At 46.1% G+C, this 27116-nt stretch overlaps 1 protein-coding gene across 2 annotated transcripts in view; it reads left to right on the plus strand.

The window, feature by feature from the left end:
- The window catches only part of ADAMTSL2 (ADAMTS like 2), a 151455-nt gene that overhangs the window by 87572 nt on the left and 36767 nt on the right, over nt 1–27116 (plus strand). Inside the window, exons 13-15 of one of the 2 annotated variants that reach the window (XM_077468187.1) lie at nt 2607–2710; nt 17757–17883; nt 22863–23076. In XM_077468187.1, coding sequence (XP_077324313.1) covers nt 2607–2710; nt 17757–17883; nt 22863–23076 — 445 coding nt within the window. The remainder of the gene's footprint in view (nt 1–2606; nt 2711–17756; nt 17884–22862; nt 23077–27116) is intronic. The other variant, XM_077468188.1, reaches the window with a different exon arrangement.

Here is a 27116-nt window from a genome sequence, read left to right on the forward strand (position 1 = left end):
TGCATCCAAATTACAATGGAATAGAGGGTGAATCTCCCCAGCAGGGAAAAAGACAGCCATAAAAACCTGGCAGAGGTTCTAGCATTTCCCCACTCATCCAAAAACAATTGGGCAGCTGTTGCAAATCGTTTTTTTTAAAGATTTGTCACCAGCTATAATTTCGGGACGCATTGGCCATCTACCGAATTGGATTTACTTGGCCCTACATGGAGGGATGTGAGCGCAAAGCTGGTGAATGGAAGTAGCGACCCCCCCAGCTTGGCCCCGTGATTTCCCAGGTCTGGGCACATTTGCCAGTAATGAGACCCAGTCATTTCTTAGCAAACCTAAAGAGCGCGCCACGTCTGTCGGACCCACGACCTAAAGCAGCATATAAAATGGACAAGCGTTGATCTCATGCTGCTTCTGAGGCAGAGACAAAATTGGCAGCAAAGTCGGATGCATTTGCCTCCCAAACCCCACAGTTAGCATGATGTCAAGTCTTTGTAAACTTGCAGTCATGTCAATGCAAATTCAGGATCCCTTTGGGTCCCATAGAGGTCCCATAGAGGTCCCATAGAGGTCCCATAGAGGTCCCATAGAGGTACCATAGAGGTCCCATAGAGGTGTGGGACTGTGCAACAGCACTATGTACCCTTGAGGCTTGTTAACATGTGACTGGTTCTCTTTAAGCCCTATGGCAGTGTTCTCCAAACTGCGACCCATGGGTCAGATGTGGCCCTTTGCTTACCTTTATCTGGCATATGGGGCACTATTCCTCCCGCCGACATTAACAACGGGACATAATTCCTACCACAGACACTAACTATGGGGCACTATTCCTACCACTGACCCCAACAATGGAGTACTTTTCCTCCCACTGACACCAATGATGGGGCACTATTCCTCCCACTGACACCAATGATGGGGCACTATTCCTCCCACTGACACCAATGATGGGGCACTATTCCTCCCACTGACACCAATGATGGGGCACTATTCCTCCCACTGACACCAATGATGGGACACTATTCCTCCCACTGACACCCATGATGGGGCACTATTCCTCCCACTGACACCAATGATGGGGCACTATTCCTCCCACTGACACCAATGATGGGGCACTATTCCTCCCACTGACACCAATGATGGGACACTATTCCTCCCACTGACACCAATGATGGGACACTATTCCTCCCACTGACACCAATGATGGGGCACTATTCCTCCCACTGACACCAATGATGGGACACTATTCCTCCCACTGACACCAATGATGGGGCACTATTCCTCCCACTGACACCAATGATGGGGCACTATTCCTCCCACTGACACCAATGATGGGACACTATTCCTCCCACTGACACCAATGATGGGGCACTATTCCTCCCACTGACACCAATGATGGGGCACTATTCCTCCCACTGACACCAATGATGAGGCACTATTCCTCCCACTGACACCAATAATGGGGCACTATTTCTCCCACTGACACCAATGATGGGGCACCATTCTTCTTACTGACACCAATGATGGGGCACTATTCCTCCCACTGACACCAATGATAGGGCACTATTCCTCCCACTGACACCAATGATGGGGCACTATTCCTCCCACTGACACCAATGATGGGGCACTATTCCTCCCACTGACACCAATGATGGGGCACTATTCCTCCCACTGACACCAATGATGGGGCACTATTCCTCCCACTGACACCAATGATGGGGCACTATTCCTCCTACTGACACCAATGATGGGGCACTATTCCCCCCACTGACACCAATGATGGGACACTATTCCTCCCACTGACACCAATGATGGGGCACTATTCCTCCCACTGACACCAATGATGGGGCACTATTCCTCCCACTGACACCAATGATGGGACACTATTCCTCCTACTGACACCAATTATGGGGCACTATTCCTCCTACTGACACCAATGATGGGGCACTATTCCTCCCCACTGACACCAATGATGGGACACTATTCCTCCCACTGACACCAATGATGGGGCACTATTCCTCCCACTGACACCCATGATGGGGCACTATTCCTCCCACTGACACCCATGATGGGGCACTATTCCTACCACTGACCCCAACAATAGAGTACTTTTCCTCCCACTGACACCAATGATGGGACACTATTCCTCCCACTGTCACCAATGATGGGGCACTATTCCTCCCACTGACACCAATGATGGGACACTATTCCTCCCACTGACACCAATGATGGGGCACTATTCCTCCCACTGACACCAATGATGAGGCACTATTCCTACCACTGACACCAATAATGGGGCACTATTTCTCCCACTGACACCAATGATGGGGCACCATTCTTCTTACTGACACCAATGATGGGGCACTATTCCTCCCACTGACACCAATGATGGGGCACCATTCCTCCCACTGACACCAATGATGGGGCATGGTACTGACTCCATGACATTTTCTACTCCTACTGGCCACAGTCTGGCCCTTTTCTTTAGAAGGTTTGGAGACCCCTGCCCTCGGGTATTGTGGAGCAGTAACGGGTTTCTTTCAGTGTCTGTCTTGTAAAGCTGATATATAGCGGTGGCAGTCCGGGTGCTTATTTATTTCTATTCTGTCTGTCAATAGAAAAGGCCCAAAATTGCAGAGGAAGGTACAGGGGATCAGCGCAGTGGACATGTACCGTTGGAAATTGTCTTCACATGAGCCATGCAGTGCCACCTGCACTACAGGTTAGTCAAGAATGTTTATTTAATCCAGTGCATCATCAGGGTCCTACTGCGGATCGGTGGGTAACACCATGCCCACTGAGCTACCACTAAATACCAAAAAGCCACTTTATTAGGTACACCTTGTTAGTACCGGCTCGGACCATCTTTTGTCTTCAGAACTGCCTAAGGGCCGGTTCACACTGCAGGCGAGGCGAGGCGAGGCGAGGCGACTCCGACTTGCCTCGCCTCGACCTGCCGCGGCCTCAGCGGCGACTTGCAAATGACTTCTGTATAGAAGTCAATGCAAGTCGCCCCGAGGTCGCCCAAAAGTAGTACAGGAACCTTTTTTATGAGTCGGAGCGACTCGAGTCGCTCCTCTTAGAACGGTTCCATTGTACAGAACGGGGGCGACTTGCGAGAGCGAGGCGAGGCGAGTCGTGTCGCCTCGCATCGCCCGCTGTGTGAACCGACTCTAATACTTTGTGGCATAGATTTTAAAAAAAAGGTCTTGGAAACATTCCTCAGAGATTTTGGTCCATATGGAGATGACGTCATCACGCAGTTGCTGCAGATTTGTCGGCTGCACATCCATGATGCGATTCTCTGAATTCCACCACCGGATCTCTATTGGATTGAGATCTGGTGACTGCGGCAGTCATCGGGGGACAGCGACCTCATTCTCATGTTCAGGAAAACAGTTTGAGATGATTTGAGCTTTGTGATATGGTGCTTTATCCTCGTGGAAAGAGCCATCGGAGGATGGGAACACTGAAGTCATAAAGGGATGGAGATGGTCAGCAACAATACTCAGGTAGGCTGTAGCATTTAACCACTTCCCGACCGGCGCACGCCGATGTACGTCGGCAGAATGGCACGGGCAGGCATATTGGCGTACAGGTACGTCCAATCTTCAATGCCACCCTGCCATCGGGGACCCCCGTGAGTCCGGTCGCGGGTCCCGCGGACTCGATCGCCGCGGGCATACCCGCGATCATCTCACGGGGCGGCCGAACAAGGGAGATGCCGTTGTAAACAGCATCTCCCCCGTTCTGCCTAGCAACAAGTGACGCTGATCTCTGCTCCATGTGATTGGAGAAGAGATCAGTGTTCACTAAAAAGAAGCCCAGCCCCCCAACAGTTAGTAACACGCCCCTAGGAACACTTAACCCCTACACTGCCACCCCCTGGTTAACCCCCTTCACTGCCAGTGTCATTTACACAGGAATCACTGCATTTATATAGCACTGATTGCTGTATAAATGACAATGGTCCCAAAAATGTGTCAAAAATGTCCGATGGGTCCCCCACAATGTCGCAGTCACAATAAAAATCGCTGATTTAGTTTTTTAAAACTATCCCCTAGTTTGTAAACGCTATAACTTTTGCGCAAACCAATCAATAATTGTTTATTGCGATTTTTTTTTACCAAAAATTTTTTTTGATATATTTTTGGGGGATATTTATTATAACAAAAAGTAAAAAAAAATGCATTTTTTTCGAAATTGTCGCTCTATTTTTGTTTATAGCGCAAAAAAATAAAAACCGGAGAGGTGATCAAATACCACCAAAAGAAAGCTCTATTTGTGGGGAAAAAAAAGGACGTCAATTTTGTTTGGGAGCCTCGTCGCACGACCGCGCAATTGTCAGTTAAAGCGACGCAGTGCCGAATCGCAAAAAGTGGTCTGGTCTTTGACCAGCAAAATGGTCCGGGGCCGAAAGTGGTTAAACAATGCTCAATTGGTACTAAGGGGCCCAAAGTGTGGCAAAAAAATATGCCCCCAACACCATTACACCACCACCAGCCTGAACTGTTTATACAAGGCAGGATGAATCCATGCTCTCACGTTGTTTACACCAAATTCTGACACTATCATCTGATTGTCGCAGCTGAAATCCAGACTCCTCAGACCAGGCAACGTTTTTCCAATTTTGGTGAGCCTGTGCAAATTGTAGCCTCAGTTTCCTGTTCTTAGCTGACAGGAGTGGCACCCGGTGTGGTCTTGTGCTGCTGTAGCCCATCTGCTTCAAGGTTCGATGTATTGTGCATTCAGTAGATGGTATTCTGCATACCTTGGTTGTAACGAGTGGTTATTTGCGTTACTGTTGCCTTTCTATCATCTCAAACCAGTCTGCCCATTCTCCTCTGACTTCTGATATCAACAGTTCGTTTTTTTTTCCACACCACTGCCGCTCACTGGATATTTTCTCTTTTTCAGACCATTCTCTGTAAACCCGAGAGATGATTGTGCGCGAAAATCTCTGTAGATCAGCAGTTTTTGAAATACTCAGACCAGCCCTTCTGGCACCAACAACCATACCACAATCAAAGTCACCTAAATTCCCTTTCTTTCCCATTCTGATGCTCGGTTTGAACTTTCAGCAAGTCGCCTTCACCACATCTAGATGCTTAAATGCATTGAGTTGCTGCCATGTGATTGGCTGATAGCTATTTGTGTTACCGAGCATTTGAACAGGTGTAACTAATAAAGTGGCCAGTCAGCAGGGGCGGACTGACCATTCGGGCACACGGGCACTGCCCGGGGGCCCCATGCCACTAAGGGGCCCCATCAAGGTTGCCAGCATCAATAAAACCAGGGACAGTATGTAAAAATCAGTGTTTATTTAAAAATCCCAAGATTATAGCTGCCCCGCCTTTTCTGTGTGTGTATACTGTATGTCTGTGTGTGTGTATACTGTGTGGCCCCATAATCTCCTATTACCCGGGGGCCCCATAATCTCCTATTGCCCGGGGGCCCCATAATCTCCTATTGCCCGGGGGCCCCATAATCTCCTATTGCCCGGGGGCCCCATAATCTCCTATTGCCCGGGGGCCCCATAATCTCCTATTGCCCGGGGGCCCCATAATCTCCTATTGCCCGGGGGCCCCATAATCTCCTATTGCCCGGGGGCCCCATGAGTTGTCAGTCAACCCCTGCCGGTCAGTGAGCTCTCCTGTTGTTTTTCCTCCTCCCTTCCATCAGATACAAGAGTAGCCACGCCCACTGTATGCCAGATTTCAGCTGCCACGTGGCAACGCAGTACAAAGAAACATATTTGACATAAAAATTTGTGTGTTTTTATGTATAAAATATTGTTTCTACATATTTCTTTTATTATCACAAAACATAAATCATGTTGGTTTCGCTTTAATAAGGTAGGTATAAATGATTACATATGCAGATATGTGCAGTTACCACTTGCAGCCAGCAGGGGACGAGCCCTGAATTTGATCATCAGTTTTTTCCAGCTTATTCAACCAACCGTTCTTAAAGAGGGATTCCACCAAAAAAAATAATATTAAAAGCCAGCAGCTATAAATATTACAGCTGCTGACTTTTAATAAATGGACACTCACCTGTCCCGGGTTCCAGCGATGCCGGCAGCCGAGGCCGATCGACCGCTCGGCTCTCGGCTGCTGCAGTCACCATTCTAGGCGAGGGAATCAGGAAGTGAAGTGAATCGGCTTCACTTCCCGGTTCCCTACTGCGTATGCGCGAGCCGCGCCGCGCAATAGGAAATCTCCGCGCTGTCACTGGGACCCGTGTGTGTCCCAGCAGACAGCGCGGCAGGGCAGGAAATGGCGTAGACTCTCACGGGAGTCTATGCCCGGAAGTGGGTGAAAATACCTGAATTGTGACACCGGAGGGGGGGAGGGTTCCGATCAGCAGAGGTTCCACTTTAGGGTGGAATCCCGCTTTAAAATAGAAGCTGACAATGAATGCATTTGCAGGCAATTTAAAGTGGAGGGCCACCCTAAAAAAAATAAAAATAAAAAAAATAGCATTAATATTCTTAAAATAATAAAAAAAAAAAAACATTTGAAATTTTTTTTTTTTTTTTAACTTACCAGAAACCCCTGTTGCTAGGCAGTCTTCCTAATCTGCCTCGTCCTACTCTGCGGTGATCTTCGGTCTTCTCTCCTCCTTGCGTTGTCTTCCGGGGAATGTGGCAAGCTGTGTTCTGGGAACTGTGAATTCACAAAGTGCCGCACGACTCGCGCATGCGCAGTAGGAAACGGGTAGTGAAGCAGCAAGGCTCCACTGCCTGTTTCCCTTAGTAAGGATGGCCGGCGCCGTGACACAATAAGAGGAACGTATCGGCCTGAAGTGTTACCGCTATTATAATTGATGGCTGGCACCTGCCGAAACAAGTAAATGTTTGAGTGTTTGTTCAAATGCCCGAGCTTGTATTCAGACTGAACCTTGAGCTCATCCTTAGGGCTGGGCGGTGCACCTGGCTGCATTGTACATTTAGAGTGGTGTGTGCACAGAGCGAATACTCAAAAACGCAAACCAACCTGCATTCCAGGCATTTGTCCCTGGGAATATACTGCCCCAAATGGAAGTACTCAGCCTCTCCCAGCCACAACGTCTGTAAAGACTCTTATCCATCTAAATCGGCCTTTCTCAACCTTTTCAACACAGAGGAACCCTTGAGATAGTTCTCCGGTCTCGGGGAACCCCTGCTAAAAATTAAAAATCTAACAATCAATTGTGCTGCTTCAAATCTAACCCCCCTTGGATATCCTTCTCGGGCTAACGATCCCATCCTGGCCCAAAAAGCTACAAACAGTATCCACCCACATCTTAATTGCCGCAAGGCTGGCTATCGCTCGTAAGTGGAAGTCCTCGCAACCTCCAGACTTCCGAGAGGTGATATCCATTCTAAACTCCAACTTCGAACTGGAACATAACTTTTCCAAAGCCCACCTTTCAAAGAATAAATTCCTCAGGGACTGGGACCCTTGGATCACTGATCCGAGGAGCACACGACTGACATGATCTCTGGCACCAGATTCGCTCAACGTAAAATTCTGCTACGTGCTATGCTCCTGTTGTTCTCCTTTAAGTTAAAGAGGAAGTAAACCCTGATGAGTTTATTTCCTCTTTCATTCCCTGCAAAGGCAAAGCATAATGGACTACTATGCATCGCATCGCATCACATAGTAGCCCATTATGTGTCACTTACCTGACACAGGAGCCAGCGAAGTCGCGCTGTCCCCTGTAGTCCGCCGCATCCATCTTGCTGGTGGCGTCTCACAGCTCAACCGCTGTCATTCGGCGAAGCCGCGATGACGTCACTCCCGCGCATGCGCACGGGAGTCGACAAATGCGGCAGCTCCATTTTTGGAACTGCCGCGTTCAGTGCCCCTGCGCGCCGCTGTCTACGGCGCATGCGCCGTAGACAGCGGTGCCCGTTTTCGGGCAAATATCTCCTAAACCATATAGGTTTAGGAGATATTGCTTGGACCTACAGGTAAGCCTTAATCTAGGCTTACCTGTAGGTCAAAGTGGTTTGTAAGGGTTTACAACCACTTTAAGGTTAGATATACACAATCCTTATAATTGTTCTAAGTAACGTATGTATCCTGTGTTATACTCACGTAAGTTGGCCACTCGGCCCCTCAATTGCATCCGTATCTATGTTGTTGCTACATGTTTGTCCGTTATATCAGTAATGTTGTTATCAGACCTACTGCCAATCGATGTTGACGAACACAACTATGTATCCAAACTCTTCTCTTCTGTTCTTTTTACATGATAAAATGCAATCACATCCTCCCTTCTGTAAAGCATGTACACACTTATGTACCATGAAAATTATTAATAAAAAAAATTTAAGTTTGAAAAAAAAAAGAAAAATCTACAATTCATGATAAATTAGTGTGATGGTCAGTGGGAAGAATAGTCCTTAGCCCTTGTACACACAGTCGGACATTCCGACGGAAAATGTCCGATCGGATCGCGTTGTCGGATAATCCGACCATGTGTGGGCTCCATCGGACTGTTTCCGTCGGAATATCCAACGGACAAAGTTTTAGAGCTGGGCTATAAAACTTTCCAACAACATGGTCCGATCGGACTTTGTCCGATTGTGTGTAGAGAATTCCGATCGGACAAAGTGCCACGCATGCTCAGATCAAATTCCTACACCAAAGCTATTGGCTACTAGCCTGAACGTAGTCCCGTCGTAACTAAATAACGTCATCACGTTACGTACGATCGTATTTTTCGACAACTTTGTCCGACCGTTGTGTATGCAACACAAGTTTCGGACAAAATCCGACGGATTTTGTTGTCGGGATGCCCGACCCGTGTGTACAAGGGCTTACACTTGTGGTCATTGGGAAGAATTACCTCCTTACAGATAGCTAAAAAGGCCAGTGGTGTCGGTGGGAACTTATCTGAAAGGCAAAAATGGTCCAATGCTGAAGGAACCCCTTAGTAACCTCTGAAGGAACCCTGGTTGAGAATCGCTGATCTAAATGTTGGATCCTCACGCACCAGAGCTAAACGTCCCGTGTGCATGAGGCTGGGTTCACACTGCAGCGATGCGGGAACGACCGCGAATCCGCGGCGGGTTCCCGCATCGCATGCCTCCCGGCGGCAGTTCACACTGCTCTATGCGAACTGCTGGGAGTGTCAGTGAAACGTTAATGACACCCCCCAGATCAGTTCGCATATCGCAGTGCGATCTGCAAACTCGGACAGGAATCGGATCGCATGGTGTGAACACCCATGCAATCCGATTCTGCTGCGGACCAAAAAAAAGGGTCCTGTGCGAGTTTGGGCCGTGTGCGATGCAAATTCAGCCATACTATCTGTATGGCTGAACTCGCATCGCACAAGAGATCGGATGTGATTTGCAGTGCGGTGCGAATCACACCCGGTTCTCGTAGCCGCAGCAGTGTGAACCCAGCCTGAGGCCTTCAAGGTTACAGGGGCCCCTTCCAACTATCTTGGACCTGTTGTTCCAAATAAAGCTGCTCATTAGCCTCACTTTAGATTTTTTCACAAAAAAAAAAAAGAAAAAAAGTTGAATAAATTTTTTTAAGTACATAAATAAAAATCAAGTACAAAGAACACTAAATTAAAAACACTCTACAGGGCCTGATTAACGTAGGGGCTATTGGAGCTGCAGCTCCAAGCCCCTACCTTTAATATAGGCCCGGCAGGGTTGGACTGACCATTTGGGCACCGCTATTGCCCTACTGATGCTGTCCACTGCCAAAAACCCAGCCCCAAGTGCATTTTGAAAAAATTAAATTAAAAAAAAAAAAATTGTAAAAAGAAATGATAAAAAAATGAAATAATAAAAAAAAAAAAATGCTGACACTGCCCACTGCACTACTTACACCATCCACTGCCCTTCACTGGAAAAAAAATAACAAAAAAGTAAAATTGTAAAAAATAAATAAATAAGAATGTAAACAATAAAAGATTGCAACAAATAATAAAAAAATATATATATAAAAAAAAAAAAAAATACAGAAAATTTGGGCTCATTCGCACAGGTTCTCTTGCACATACTGTGAATGAGCAGTTTGTTAAAAATACCTAATTTGTTTTAATAAAAATTTGTTTGCGTTTTAATTTTATTTATTAACCATAAAAACGGCCCTCCAAAATCCTCAGTACCAGGCCCATGATGCTCTTAATCCGGCCCTGACCCTCTAAATAAAGGGGATCAAAGAGAGGAATGTTTTCCCTTTTAGGCTGGGTTCACACCGCTGCGGCTACGAGAACCGGATGTGATCCGCACCGCACTGCAGTGCAAATCACATCCGATCTCTGTGCGATGCGAGTTCAGCCATACAGATAGTATACAGATAGTATGGCTGAATTCGCATCGCACCCGCCGCAAACTCGCACGGGACCATTTTTTTGGTCCGCAGCAGAATCGGATCGCATGGGTGTTCACACCATGCGATCCGATTCCTGTCCGAGTTTGCAGATCGCACTGCGATATGCGAACTGATCTGGGGGTGTCATTAACTTTTCACTGACACTCCCAGCAGTCCGCATAGGGCAGTGTGAACTGCCGGCGGGAGGCATGCGATGCGTGAAAACGCCGCGGATTCGCGGCGTTCCCGCATCGCTTCAGTGTGAACCCAGCCTAAAAGGCAAATTTAGCCTAAGCAGAGGAGTATGTGAAATTGAGAGTTTACTCTTCGGCAAAATTTTGCTGACAAGAAAAAATGGTAATTTCACAGTGAAATCAATTTCCCTAAAATCACTCCTCTCATTCTTATTGGACAGCTCCGTTCCATAGAGATTCGCACATCACCTGTTGGCAGCCAGCGTATGCCCCGTGTAAGAATGAGCCCGGTTTCCTCTGGCAGGAGGGCACAGACTGGGAATCCAGACAAGGTTCTTTCTGTGGCTGAGGGACAGCCTTCCTGTGCCATGTCCCCTTCCTCCTCTCCAGCGAATTATACTGTATGAAATGTCAGCTCATTAGTGGGACTTTCCATCCAGGTTAATGTCTGCCTTATCCCAACTGTGCCTGGCTCTGGATTCTTAATATACACGCTGCTACAAATACTATTCTCAGGCACAAGTCAGATGTCCACAGTCACTTGTCTGAACACCGGCGCTAAGGGATTCAGTAAGAGTTTGATCGTTCCCAGCACTCTGCAAAAAGAAAGGATTGCCGTGTGTGTGAGGACATCTACAGATATCATTTTATCGACCACAATAAAAAATAATTAAAAAAAACATGCAGAAGATACAGTGGATATAAAAAGTCTACACAACCTTGTTAAAATGTCAGGTTTCTGTGAGGTATAAAAAATAATAATTAAGACTAAGATAAAAAAAAAAGACCCTACATTCACGACAAAAGTTTTGAAAATTGCTTATAACAAACAGGCAATATTTTACACACATTTGAAATAACTGCTACATTATATATATATATATATATATAGGGCCGAAACAACTAATCGATAACTAATCGATTATGAAAATAATCGATTACTATTTTCATAATCGATTAATCGGCCACTAACATAATGGGGTTAAAAAAATAAAAATAAGCCCTTTATAGTACAAAAAGAGCAAATCGCTACTGTAAATATTACTTTCACTGTCCCATAGTAAAAAATGAACCCCTTAGCCCTTGTACACACGGTCGGACATTCCGACGGAAAATGTCCGATCGGACCGTGTTGTCGGATAATCCGACCGTGTGTGGGCTCCATCGGAACTGTTTCCGTCGGAATATGTGTGTAGAGAATTTCCGATCGGACAAAGTGCCACGCATGCTCAGATCAAATTCCTAGACCAAAGCTATTGGCTACTAGCCTGAACGTAGTCCCGTCGTAACGAAATAACGTCGTCACGTTACGAACCATTACGGACCGATCGTGTGGGTCCGGCGTTACAGTACTAAGGCTTCCTGACCATCCAAGGTTCTTCCTTTGGCTGCTGTATTCCTTCCCAGCACCCTGAACGTAACACAGTCATTTTACATGTGAGTGATGTAATTTTTTCAATAACTGGTTTGCCCTCGCTGTTTTTTGCCTTTCCACAATAAAAACCTGACCAGTGTTAAAGCGGGAGTCCGCCAGCAGCTACAAATCCTGCAGCTGCTGACTTTTAAAATAATGACACTTACCTGTCCAGCGCGCCCGCGATGTCGGCACCCGAAGCCGATCTCCCGATCATCTCTCGGGTGATGCCGCCGCCATCTTGGGTATGGGAATCAGGAAGTGGAGCCTTTCGGCTTCATTTCCCGGTTCCCTACTGTGCATGCGCGAGTCACGCTGCGCAATAAGGATGGTCCCCGCTGTCTCTGGGATCCGTGTGTTTCCCAGCAGGCAGCGGAGGACTTTTGGAAAGGGGCGTAATCTACGCCCCTTTCCGCAGAGAGCTATCCCGGAAGTGGGTGCAGATACCTGTACTGTACAGGTACCTGCACCCCCCTCCCCCCTGAAAGGTGCCAATTGTGGCGCCGGAGGGGGGGAGGGTTCCGATGAGCGGAAGGTCCACTTTAGGGTGGACCTCCGCTTTAAGTTTGATGTCAAATTTCGATTTGGTGTTATTCCTAGTCTTTTGACTAAAATTTCATTTTAATTTTACTCATACAGTATTTTAGTCATCTGAATTGTTTTTGTGTTAGTCGACTAAAATCTCCAGTACATTTTAGTCAACTAAAATCGAATGGGTTTAGTTAAATTGTAATGCATTATTTAAGCATTTCTCTAGAATTTCTAAACTCATTATAAGCTCCTGGAGTAAAAATCTAATAACATATTATTATTTATGCTATTAAACCCTTACAAACCACTTTGACCTACAGGGAAGCCTAGATTAAGGCTTACCTGTAGGTACAAGAAATATCTCCTAAACCTATACGGTTTAGGAGATATTTGCCCGAAAACAGGCACTGCTGTCTACGGCGCATGCGCCATAGACAGCGGCGCGCAGGCGCACTGAGCGCGGCATTCTCAACGACAGAGCTGCCGTGCGTGTCGGCTCCCGTGCGCATGCGCGGGAGTGACGTCATCGCGGCTTCGCCAAATGACAGCGGCGGAGCTGCGAGACCCACCGAGAAGATGGATGCGGCGGACTACAGGGGACAGCGGCGACTTCGCTGACTCCTGTGTCAGGTAAGTGACACATAATGGGCTACTATGCGATGCGATGCATAGTAGTCCATTAGGCTTTACCTTTGCAGGGAATGAAAGAGGAAGTAAACTCATCAGGGTTTACTTCCTCTTTAAAGTTTGAACAAATTGCAGACACAGATTTAGCCGCTATATAACATCTTTATAAATAAAACCAAGTTTCATTACAAGGATAGAGAGAGAGGTGTGGACAGTCTGAGGATACCTGTAAGGCATAGTAAGTGCTCTGGACGGTCTGAGGAGGTGTGTAATGCACAGCGAAGGCTCTGAACGGTTTGAGGAAGTCTGTAATGCACAGTGCTCTGGACAGTCTGAGGAGGTGTGTAATGCACAGTGCTCTGGACAGTATTCAGAGGAGGCCTAAATAGCACACAGTGCTAACTGGACAATGTGAGGCAGTCTGTAATGATGCACGGTGCTCTGGATGGTTGCCTGAGGAGGCCTGTAAGGCACACAATGCTCTAGACAGTCATCTGAGGAGGCCTGTAATGGCACACACAGTGCTCTGACCGATGTTCTGAGGAGGCCTGTAATGGCACACACAGTGCTCTTACCGGATGGTAATCTGGGGAGGAGGCCTGTGAATGCTGCACAGTGCTCTGGATGGTCATCTGAGGAGGAGGCCTGTGAATGCTGCACAGTGCTCTGGATGGTCATCTGAGAAGGAAGCCTGTGAATGCTGCACAGTGCTCTGGATGGTCATCTGAGGAGGAAGCCTGTGAATGCTGCACAGTGCTCTGGATGGTCATCTGAGGAGGAGGCCTGTGAATGCTGCACAGTGCTCTGGATGGTCATCTGAGGAGGCCTGTAATGCACAGTGCTCTGGACGGTCATCTGAGGAGGCCTGTAATGCACAGTGCTCTGGACGGTCATCTGAGGAGGCCTGTAATGCACAGTGCTCTGGACGGTCATCTGAGGAGGCCTGTAATGCACAGTGCTAGCATGCCATGGTCCCTACCTTGCTTGCTGGGAGGGGAAGAACTCACAGGCTTTGCATGCGGAGCTCCAAAGAATGTTCACATGGGTAAACATCCCTCCCTCACATTTTTGTTCTATTTTTTTGCATCATATTCAAATTGATTTTCATTAAATTTTCGCCGCTGGAGACATGCCGGTAATGAAAAATTATAACGCAAATATTTTCATCAACAAAATTAACGCTGAACCTGACAGAGGTTCTCAATCTTTGCCACTTACCTTAGCTTTGTTTCTGTCTGTACCTCCCATTGAGATATTTTGCTCATTTCCTGTCTTGGTGACCACACAAGATGGAATGGAAAAAAACTCCCAAATAGAAATAACAACCTAAAAGAGATTTTAAGTCTTACTGGTTCTTACCAAAATTAAAACAAAACAATTTTTTTTGTTAGGAAAGATGCTAGTGGAAGAGTTGATACTGGACTTTATAGGCACTGAGATGCACAAATTTTAAAAATAAATATTTTTATTACAAATTGATTAAAACAAGCACAACCAAACACTAGGTAAAAATTGCCTATATGCTTTTACAACACACAACCCAAACACCAAGGAGTATACTCCTGAATAATCATGACGGTGTCCTTGTTGAAACAACAGTTAATGTTCTATCAGGCTTGGTGTCAGTTGATCATAGTGTGCAGCAGCTTGGCTCGAAATGCTGCCTATAAGGTCCACTTGCATCTTCGTTTAATGCAGTGTTTCTCAAATCCAGTCCTCAGGCCCCCACAACAGGTCATGTTTTCAGGTTTTCCATTATTTTTCACAGGTGATTTGATCAGTTTCACTGCCTTAGCAATTACCACAGCCGTTTCATCTGAGGGAAATCCTGAAAACATGACCTGTTGGGGGGGCCTGAGGACTGGATTTGAGAAACACTGGTTTAATGGGACGTGGCACATTTATATACTATTTTGGTATCCACAGCACCACCCTGTGGTGATACCTTAAAATCACCAATTTTTTGGAAAGATTTACAGATATACAAACACAGAAAAAATATAAAGCAGTATTAAACCCAATACAAAAAAATTTTATATATTGCAGCTTACTAATGTAAATACGTTGTGACTGCATTCGTTTTCTTTTCATGTGCTTTTCCCCCTCTGTTTTCACCTGGTGATCTGGCCAGTAACACACTTTCTTGCTTAGAATTGTCTGTCTGGGTGGTGGGTAGTGTAATGCCCCATACACACAATGTTTTTTTCCGGCAGAATAAACTCTGAAGGTTTTTCCGACGGAGTTCAGACGAAATTTCCGCTCAAGCTGTGTTGCATACACACGATCGCACCAAAGTACGACCGTCAAGAACGTGGTGACGTACAACACGTACAACGGGACTAGAAAATGGAAGTTCAATAGCCAGTAGCCAATAGCATCCGTCTCGTACTTGCTTCAGAGCATGCGTTGTTTTTGGTCCGTCAGAACAGCGTACAGACGAGAGGTTTTCCCCATAGGAATTGGTTTCGTCGGAAATATTTAGATGCCCTATTTCTAGGTCCGTCAGAATTTTCGACGTAAAAAGGCTGATGGGGCATACACACAGAAAGGATGACCCACCGCTCCAAAGTAATCCTCGAGGACTGGAGCTCTGTCTTCTATTGATGAGCCCCCAGGTGCTGACCATTACACACACCATGAGCAAACAAGCAGGACAAAACTCTGGATAGCCGCACACTGGAAAAAGACTTGAAATCCCATCTTTAATTGAAACAATGTGGGTCACATCAAAACATAATCAAAAAAAATCCACAGCAAAAGGAATAACAAGGTACAGGAAAAACTTACACATTTCACACCGTAATCAATGCTTACTCATAGCACTGATTACGGTGCGAAACGCGTCAGTTTTTCCTGTACCTTGTTATTCCTTTTGCTGTGTTTTTTTTTTATTTTGTTTTGATATGACCCACATTGTTTCAATTAAAGATGGGATTTCAAATCTTTTTCCAGTGTGCGGCTATCCAGAGTTTTGTCCTGCTTGTTTGCTCGGGGCATACACACAATCGGAATATGCGATGAAAAGCTCCCATCTGACTTTTTCCGTCGGACATCCTGCTTGTGTGTACACGGCATTAGATGTTCCAGCAGACTTAGAAGCCAAAAGTCCAGTTACCACTTTATAGGCAGTTACAGCAAACTGTTTTTTTTTTCCCTTTTTGGGATAAAGGTTTTACATAAACAGATAAACGTTAATCATCACCCATGTCAGTGGTAAATGGTTTGTCCCAACTCTCTAACTCAGGGATCCTCAAACTACGGCCCTCCAGCTGTTGTGAAACTACACATCCCATGAGGCATTGTAAAACTCAGACATTCACAGACATGATGGGAATTGTAGTTCCTGAACAACTGGAGGGCCATAGTTTGAAGACCCATGCTCTAACTGCTACATCTGCAGAACAGCTTGTTCTGTTAAAAAAAAAAAAAAAAAAAAACAGACTTACTGGCTAGATCGCCAGCTGCAAATAAAAGAAAGAACGTCTAATAAAGAAAAGGAATGCAGCCACCACAAGTGGCTGTATTCGTTTGAATTGGTAAGCTGCAATAAAATAGATGTCTATTTTTGGGTTTAATACCGTTTAACACGCTGGAGCCCGCGTGGCCCAGCCCTTTAAAGAGGAAGTAAACCCTGATGGGTGTTACTTCCTCTTTGATTCCCTGCAAAGGTAAAGCATAATGGACTACTATGCATCGCATCGCATCGCATAGTAGTCCATTATGTGTCACTTACCTGACACAGGAGCCAACGAAGTCACAGCTGTCCCCTTGTGTACGGAGCCTCCATCTTCTTGGTGGGTCTCGCTGCTCCGCCGCTGTCATTCGACGGAGCCGCAATGACGTCACTCCCGTGCATGCGCACGGGAGCCGCCACTCACGGCATATCTCCGTTAACTGCGGAGCGCTCAGTGCGCCTGTCTTTTGGCAAATATCTCCTAAACCATGTAGGTTTAGGAGATATTGCTTGGACCTACAGGTAAGCCTTAATCTAAGCTTACCTGTAGGTCAAAGTGGTTTGTAAGGGTTTACAACCACTTTAAGGAATTTAGGATTCCAGGAGGCGGGGGTTTATTAACCTGTGGCAAGCAGCAACCGGGAGCTTTCCGTTAGCTGCCGGTAACTGTGCTGGGAGCGCGTGGGGCGCACTCTCTCAGCACCGCGGTATCTGCACCAATGCACGCAAATATGCGGCCGCTCAGCGCCAAGAGGTTAAAGAGTATATTGCCAAAGCACCTGCGCAGGATCCACTTTGTGCTGGTCTGAGTACACTTTGATTGGCAGCTTTGGATTATTACCATTTTGCCCATGCTATGCTGGAGAAATATTCTACTACTATATTTTGTAGTGCATAGCAATAGCAATATTTGCTTATTACAATCACTCTCATTGCTATCACTGTTCCTATTGTCAGTCTATGTGCTTGTATGTCAGGTCCTCTTTTCAGGGATATGCAATTAGCGGACCTACAGCTGTTGCAAAACTACAAGTCCCATCATGCCTCTGCCTCTGGGTGTCATGCTTGTGGCTGTCAGTCTTGCTATGCATCATGGGACTTGTAGTTCTGCAACAACTGGAGGTCCGCTAATTGCATATGCCTGTAATATACATGAACATTCTACAGAAGAAATCTCTAGCTCATGTAACCGTTTGTTGTGTTGATTTATTATCCCCGGACAGGAGTGATGTCCACCTATGCCATGTGTGTGCGATACGACGGGGTGGAAGTAGACGACTCGCAGTGTGACGCTCTGACCCGCCCTGAGCCAGTCCACGAATTCTGCGCAGGAAGGGAGTGCCAGCCAAGGTACACTCTGTAGTAAACATAGAAGATTACTATGACTGCCACGTCCCAGGACTGACCTCCCTGCCAATATCTGCCAAAAATTCAAATCAGTCCTTGTAACACTTTTATTTTAAACAGTCTGCAAATAGATACACTGTGTAGACTGAACTCTTACAGCTAAGCTTGTCATGGTTCTCTGTACAGCACTGTGCACTATGTCAGAGCTGTGAAAGGGTCTAATTATAATAGTGTGACTATGGTGGGGACATTAGAGTGTAAGCTCCTCTTCTGCAGAGACTGATTTGACTAGTCCAATGTTTTCTGTACAGCACTGCTGAAGATGTCAGCATGGTATATTAATAGTGTGCGGCTGCAGTGGGGACATTAGAGTGTAAGCTCCTCTGGTTCTGAATGATGTAACTGGCTCAGTGTGTACAGCATTGTAGTATTTGTCAGAGCTACATAAAAAATATGTATAATAATATTAAGGTTGAATATATATTTTATTGTTGTTTTCAGAAAAAAATTATTACAAATCATCAACATTGTAACAAAGTCATTATCAAAAAGACATATCGGTTGAGGTAAAGGAGAAGAGGTAGGGAAGGGGGGGAAGGGGGGCAAAATAGAGGAAGGGTAAGGGGGAAAGGGGAAGCTCCCTGCTGTAGTCGTATAATAATATTAAACGTGTATGACTGTAGTGGAACCTTAGAGTGTAAGCTCTTCTGGTACAGTGACTGATGTTAGTAGCTCAGTGCTTTCTGTACAGCACTGTCAAAGCTATATAAAGGTAAAATAATAATAATAGTGTGTAACTGCTGTGAGGTCATTCAAGTGTAAGCCCTTGTACACACGGGCAGAGATTCCAACGGAATGTTTCCTATCGGACCGTTTTGTCGGATATTCCGACTGTGTGTGGTCTGCATCGGACTGTTTCCGTCGAAATATCCGACGGACCAACTTTTCCAACTTGCCGGTAAAATTTTCCGACAAAATGCTCCGATCGGACATACTCCGATCATGTGTAGCATACTCCGACGGACAAAGTGCCACGCATGCTCAGATCAAATTCCTAGACCAAAGCTATTGGCTACTAGCCTGAACGTAGTCCCGTCGTAACGAAATAACGTCATCACGTTATGTACAATCGAATTTTCCGACAACTTAGTCCGACCGCGTGTATGCAACATCACTTTCGGACCTCTTCCGGAATTAATCCGTCGGAATTACTCCGATGGATTTGGTTGTCGGAATCTCCGACCGTGTGTACAAGGGCTAAGCTCCTCTGGTTCAGGCTGATGTAAGTGGCTCAGTGTTCCCTGTACAGCATTGTGGAATATGTTGGATCTATATATGTATAGCAGTAGTGTGCTGCAAGGGGACATTGGAGCATAAGCTCCTTTGGTGTAGGTACTGATAGAAATAGCTTTTTTCTGTATAGCACTGTGGAATACTGTATGCCAAAGCTATATACTGTAAATGTATAATAATGATAGTCTTTGATTGTGGTGTCATTTTGGAATATAAGCTTCTCTGATGTGAAGATCGTTATGAATTTTTCAATGTATTCTGTTCAGAATTTCAGAATGGCAAATTGGAATTAAAGGATCAGTTTTTACCAAAAGTATTTTATTTTTTTTGTTATAGTTGGGAGCCTATTGAATTGAGTCAACCCCTTGTTTTTATATGTCTTGATTACTCCGCAAAGAGATAATTCTTGACTCACTTTCTGTGCTCCTGGGAGTTTGGGGTGTTCCCACTCACCTTTATGTGTTGCAGCTTCTCCTCAGGGCCGTTTTTAAGGCAGGGCAAAAGGGGCAGCTGCCCTGGGCCCTGTCATTGTTGTGGGGCCCAAAGAAGCTGCCTCATACTCCCCATCTATCCTGGTTTAAATTTCCTTGTCCCTTGAAGTTTTATTCCTGTGCTGTGTCCCAATATCTCAGTGTGAAGTGCTGCTACTAATGCTGCCCAGCTCCGCCCTATTGTTGTGTAAAGATGACTCACCTGTAGACCCTGTGTTTACATGTAAATTACCGGCATTCATATGCAAATAGCGGCTGCCGGCAGCATTGATATTTATATCATGCCCCCCTGAGGTCATATCCACAGTAATCTCTAGCAACCAATCAACAAGCAGAAATCATGTGCTGTATCCTATAGGAACTAATCTGTGAGCCTTCATGTGTGCTGTAACCTCTAGCAACCAGTCCACGAGCGGTAATGATACACTGTAACCTCTAGCAACCAGTCAGTGAGCGGTAATGATACACTGTAACCTCTAGCAACCAGTCAGTGAGCGGTAATGATACACTGTAACCTCTAGCAACCAGTCAGTGAGCGGTAATGATACACTGTAACCTCTGGCAAACAATCGCAATAGCCTGATCTGATTCAGTAAACTGATTTTGAGTCTAGCTGCTATTTATTGTATGTCTCAGAGCAGATGGCGAGCGAAACTACATGGGGAGGGGGGGCCCAAGAAAAGTTTTGCCTGGGGTCCAATCAATATTAAAGACAGCCCTGCGTTTCCTGTTACATTCTCCGTAATAAAAAATAATACATATCCAGCAGAAAGATCACGGGTACAGCAGGTGTACAGACTCAAGGACTGAAGTGCCCAGATCTCACCAATGGAGTCCCTGGGAGATAAAAGAAAATCTCATATGGTTCAACTCTCCAACAAACATCCAAAAGAAAATGAAATATAGATTTTAGGTGAAGTGGCCGTTCCATGGAACACATAGGTGTATTTCTTTTTTTTTTTTTTTTTTTAAACTATACTTTATTTTATATTATATGTATGTAAAAAAAACAAGAAACTTTATCAGGGTACATTCCACCCTGTATTGTGTCGAGGATCATGAGTACACTAGATTACAATGCAGTTCCGGTCACACGATAAATGAATTCACTCTGCCGTATGATGCCTAATGTGTTGTGCGGAGCAAAGTTCCCTGAACCATCACATCATGCATGACACTGCTTACCTCGAATAACATTGCGTGGCCCCTAAGGTACCACCAAATACTTATTGGTGCAATGTCAGACGTGCAGTGCCTGAGTTAGGCTGGCCATTCATTCACAGTGCAAATTTCATTCCTGCAACCACAGGGAAAGAAATTTGCACAATTCCCCCAGCGCAGTGGTGTAGTGGTTAGCACTCTCACCAAGCAGTAAGAAGGGTCACTGGTTCAATTCTCAACCACGGCACTACCTGCCTGGAGTTTGCATGTTCTCCCTGTGCCTGCGTGGGTTTCCTCCAGTTTCCTCCCACACTCCAAAGACATGCAGGTAGGTTAATTGGCTTCTGTCCAATATTGGCCCTAGTATATGAATGGGGACCTTGCATTGTGGGCTCCTTGAGGGTAGGGACCGATGTGCAATGTACAGGGATAGGGACAATTGTAGACACCTCACTCAGGTTGGACTGGTGTCTTTATTCAACCTTACTAACTATGAAACACAAACAGTGCTGGCAGGGGAATCGGCCACTGTCTTCTCCTGGTGGAAATGGCTCCAAGCCCCCCGGTGGGAGAATACAGTGATTATTGTTAGTGGCTGTAGCAGCAGCTAGCTATAATTGCAAGAGAATCAGGCAGGCTGGTTGTACCCAAGTTGATTAATCGATCAACTTAGTAAATTCAGCCTGCCCATTAAAGTGGTTGTAAACCCTTACAACACACTTCGACCTACAGGTAAGCCTAGATTAAGGCTTACCTGTAGGTCCAAGAAATATCTCCTAAACCTACACAGTTTAGGAGATATTTCCCAAAAGACAGGCACCGCTGTCTACGGCGTATGCGCCGTAGACAGCGGCGTACTGAGCGTGCCGCCGTCAACGGCGATATGCCGCGAGTGTCGGCTCCCGTGCGCATGCGCGGGAGTGATGTCATCGCGGCTTCGCCGAGTGACAGCGGCGCAGCAGCGAGAGCCACCGAGAAGATGGATGCTCTGTACACAAGGGGACACCGGTGACTTCGCTGGCTCCTGTGTCAGGTAAGTGACACATAATGGGCTACTATGCGATGCGACGCGATGCATAGTAGTCCATTATGCTTTACCTTTGCAGGGAATGAAAGAGGAAGTAAACTCATCAGGGTTTACTTCCTCTTTAATGGTTTGACGGAAGCGGCTGAGATTTGAACCATGTGTGGCCAGCTATAGATTCCTGTCCACATGTCCTATATCAGTGATGGTGAACCTTGGCACCCCAGATGTTTTGGAACTACATTTCCCATGATGCTCCACTACACTGCAGAGTGCATGAGCATCATGGGAAATGTAGTTCTAAAACATCTGGGGTGCCAAGGTGCGCCATCACTGGCCTATATGATACCACAAAACGAAACCCTGCAACATTTTAAAACATTTCAAGAAGCAACGGGTGTAATGGGGGATAGGAAAGAAGGATAAGGTAGGGAAAAGAGTTCACAATCCTGATGCTTTATTGAAAGGACAAAGACACACAAGGAGAGTGGAGGAAGGGGAATTCTTCAGATGTCCTCTTCCCCCCTAAAGCCTATAAAGGTGTAGTCTCTGGACCAGTCTGCAGCAGTCCTGAATGGACATCCTCTCCCTCTGGTGAATGAGGCATTTTCTGGCACATCAAAAAACAGTCTTAAAGCACCATAAAGCATCATAAAGCATAAAGCCATCACCCACAATGCACCATCAATGTCCTCCTGAGCAAATAGTCTGTTCAGCACACAAAGAGTGTGATGGCTGTCTGTGGTACAAAGTCTCTGAGTTCTGGTTCCCAGGCCCTCAACAGGCCCTGTGCAAAGGGACACTCCCAGAAAACATGCAGAGCAGCTTCCTCCTTGATGATGCAAAAGGGGCTGTGCCTGTATCTGCACAGATTTCTGGCATGCGTGAATGTCCTTAGAGGCAAACCCCCTTGTCTATGAGAAACACATAGATGTATTGTTCTCGGTAAATGTTGTACAGTAGCTGAAATCCTGTTCATTGGCCCAAATGTGATCTAGTGGTGTTTCTTCTAGGTGGGAGACGAGCAGTTGGAGTGAATGTTCTCGGACCTGCGGAGAAGGGTACCAGTTCCGGATCGTGCGGTGCTGGAAGATGATCTCACCTGGATTTGACAGCTCTGTGTACAGTGATCTGTGCGATTCTGCAGACATCACCAAGCCAGACGAGAGGAAAGTATGCAGGAACCCGGCATGTGGACCACAGTGGGAGATGTCTGAGTGGTCAGAGGTATGTATCTGGCTTCTGTGACCAGAAGAGAACAGCATTGTTTCTCTCCCATGTCCAGGGAGAGCCAGGGTTGGTTAAGGCCCCTTTCACAGGGGCGCCTGGGCTCAGCAGAATCTGCTTGCTCATCAGGGGGACATCCCCGCTGAACAGGTCCGTAGAGCGGACACAGACACGGACATGTTCTAGCTCTCCTCTATGGGGCAATCAGAAGGAAACGGACTGCCTGTCTGTTCCCATCCGATCGGCCGGATGGATGGGGAATAGGACCACCATCCGTTTTGGTGGACAGGATCAGATTGGATGGCGGCGGGCAGGGCTGGACTTACCATTGGGCTTGACTGGGCTCAAGCCCATGGGCCCGGTCCAATAGGGGGCCCCACCGAGATTCATAGCCGAGTGTACTCGGCTCAGCTCCGCTTACAGTCACGCCCAGTCCCGCCCTATGATGGACATAACACGGGTGTACACTCGGCTACTCTCGGCTCCGCTCGGGACTGCAAGAGGACCCGAGAGCCGCCGAGAGCTGCCGAGAGGACAAGAGAGCCGCCGAGAGGACCCGTGAGGATCCAAGAGCTGCCAAGATGCAGAGGACTCAGTATCTCGGCGGCGCCATTTTTAAACTTCAAGACTGCAATGACAAGGCTGCAAATGACAAGGCTACACTGACAAGGCTGCAAGTGACACTGACAAGGCTGCAATGACACTGGACAAGGCTGCAGATGGACACTGATAAGGCTGCATTGATGGGCATTTAAATGTAATTTTTTTTCCTTAAACTTCCCCCCTAAATGTTTTTTTCCTTAAAATTCCCCCCTAAACTTGGGGTGTGCGTTATAAGCCGGCGCGTGTTTTACGCCGCTAAATACGGTAATGTATAGAAGGTAGGGCCCGAAAGTGACTCAAGCCCAGGGGCCCCCACCACCCTAAGTCCTGCCCTGGCGGCGGGTGTCAGCGGATATGTTTCCGCTGACATCCGCCACTCCATAGAGGAGACCGGAGGGTCTGATCAGGTCCGTCTGAAAAGCTGACAGGTGGTCCTGTTCGGACAGCCCATGTGAAAAGGGGCCCCATCACAAGCAGGGAATTTAAAATAACCCTGGGAAATACTTTGCATGCGCTTCTGTTTTTTTCCAACACGTATTTATTTATTCAAAATAAAGGAATCCATGCTATTGTTGACCTTTCCATCTGAAAAGGCCCATTGCCTGGCTACTCCTGGCATTTAATATTTTCTGCAACAATGAAACCTTTATTAAGATAGACTTACTAAAATAGCAATCTATTTTCTTTTTATACAGAGCAATTGTCCCATCTTTGCCCACAACGTTTTTACAAATGTATCCGTTATCAGTATAGTCTTTGAGTGAACACAAGACCAGGTGTCCCTGTTATAACGGGATCATTTCTGGCTCATAGAAGTCCCCAACTGTCCCTGGAAATGAAGGTCTATATCTGCCAAGTGTTCACACTAAAGAGCTTTCTTGTCTGCAGCGGATGGCAAGCCTATTGCTGTAAATGGACAGGCTTGCTCGCGGGAGCTGGAAAGTTAAATAGCTCTACAAGTTATTACTAAATTCCGAATTGAACGCAGGAGATATGCCTACTGTGAGTTGTATATGCTTAAAAAAAAAAAAAAATTGCAGCTTGGTTAATGCAAAATCTGACTATTCAGACTTTAACTGTTTTTAATGTTAAAGTGGAGGGCCACCCTAAAAAAAAAAAAAAAAAAAAAAAAAAAAAAAAAAAAAAAAGCATTAATATTCTTAAAAAAATATAAAAAAATTTTTTTTTACCTGTCCAGAAATCCCTGTTGCTAGGCAGTCTTCCTAATCTGCCTTCTTCCTGCTCCTCGGTCTTCTCCCCTCCTCCGCGTTGTCTTCTGGGTAATGGGGCGCGCTGTGTTCTGGGAACTGTGTGTTCCCTAACACAGCGCGCCCCATTCACAAAGCGCTGCGCGACTCGCTGGAATAGCAGCGCTGGACAGGGCCGTCTTTAATATAGATTGGGCCCTGGGCAAAAATTTTCTTGGGGCTCATTTAACCACTTCAGCCCCGGACCATTTTGCTGGCCAAAGACCAGACCACTTTTTTGCGATTTGGCACTGCGTCATTTTAACTGACAATTGCGCGGTCGTGCGACGTGGCTCCCAAACAAAATCGACATCCTTTTTTTTCCCACAAATAGAGATTTCTTTTGGTGGTATTTGATCACCCCTGCGGTTTTAATTTTTTGCGCTATGAACAAAAATAGAGCGACAATTTTGAAAAAAACACATTATTTTTTACTTTTTGTTATAATAAATATCCCCCAAAAATATATAAAAAAAATATTTTTTTCCCTCAGTTTAGGGCGATACGTATTCTTCTACATATTTTTGGTAAAAAAAAACGCAATAAGAGATTATTGATTGGTTTGCGCAAAAGTTATAGCGTTTACAAAATAGGAGATAGTTTTATGGCATTTTTATTAATAACTTTTTTTTTACTAGTAATGGCGGCGATCAGCGATTTTTATTGTGACTGCGACATTGTGGCGGACACATCGGACATTTTTGACACATTTTTGGGACCATTGTCATTTATACAGCAATCAGTGCTATATAAATGCAGTGATTTCTGTGTAAATGACACTGGCAGTGTAGGGGTTAAGTGTTCCTAGGGGCGTGTTACTAACTGTGGGGGGCGTGGCTTTGTGTTAGTGAACACTGATCTCTGCTCCAATCACATGGAACAGAGATCAGCGTCACTTATTGCTAGGCAGAACGGTGGGAGATGCTGTGCGATCAAGTCCGCGGGGCCCGCAACGGGACTCACATGGGTCCTGACCGGCACACGAGCGCGCCGGCACGCATGCGATGGCAGGGTGCCATTTAAAAATGGACGGACCTGTACGCCAATATGCCTGCCCGTGCCATTCTGCTGACATGCATCAGCATGCGCCGGTCGGGAAGTGGTTAAACAGTCTTATCGATTTCTATCATTCTTCTGGTCCTTTGCACTACTTATGCCGCGTACACATGACCGGACTTTCCGGCAGAAAAGGTCCAACGGAATCATTTCATCGGATATTCCGATCGTGTGTGTGCTTTATCTGACTTTTTTCTTCAAAAATTCTTAAATCTTTCAGACGGAATCAATTCCTATCGGGATAACCGTTCGTCTGTGTGCTATTCTGAAGTACCAGATACGACGCAAGGGTAGCTATTGGCTACTGGCTATTGAACTTCCTTTTCTGGTCCCGGCGTACGTCATTGCGTTAGTAACGAACGGACTTTGGTGTGATCGTGTGTAGGCAAGTTCGTTCGGTCAGAACGCCGTTGGAAAGGCCGCCAGAGTTTATTCTGGCGGAAAGTCCGGTCGTGTGTGCGCGTCATTAGATGTACGTAAAATTAAAAGAAATTGCACAGAGATTGTGCAATTAGGTTGTAACATTTACTGAAAATGATGTGGAACATTAAACAACATTACATTATGTCCAATCAGGTAGGCCTATACAGTACTTGTTATTAATCTAAAAGAGAATCTAGAATCAGACTGTAATATTAAAGAGGAAGTAAACCCTAATGGGTGTTACTTCCTCTTTGATTCCCTGCAAAGGTAAAGCATAATGGACTACTATGCATCGCATCGCATCACATCGCATTGCATCACATAGTAGTCCATTATGTGTCACTTACCTGACACAGGAGCCAGCAAAGTCACCGCTGTCCCTTGTAGTCCGGAGCCTCCATCTTCTCGGTGGGTCTCGCTGCTCTGGCGCTGTGATTTGTCAGAGCCGCGATGACGTCACTCCCACGCATGTGCACGGGAGCCGACACTTGCAGGATATCACCGCGATCTGCGGCCTGCCCAGTGCGCCTGCGCGCCGCTGCCTACGGCACATGCGCCATAGACAGCGGTGGCTGTCTTCGGGTAAATATCTCCTAAACCGTATAGGTTTAGGAGATATTTCTTGGCCTAGATTAAGGCTTACCTGTAGGTCAAAGTGGTTTGTAAGGGTTTACAACCACTTTAATTGCCAGTCTAGGAGCCCCCAAATCT

This window comes from Lithobates pipiens, unplaced genomic scaffold, assembly GCF_037356315.1.
Source record: "Lithobates pipiens isolate NorthernLeopardFrog02 unplaced genomic scaffold, aLitPip1_a1.2 Scaffold_11, whole genome shotgun sequence".
Classification (NCBI taxonomy): domain Eukaryota; kingdom Metazoa; phylum Chordata; class Amphibia; order Anura; family Ranidae; genus Lithobates; species Lithobates pipiens.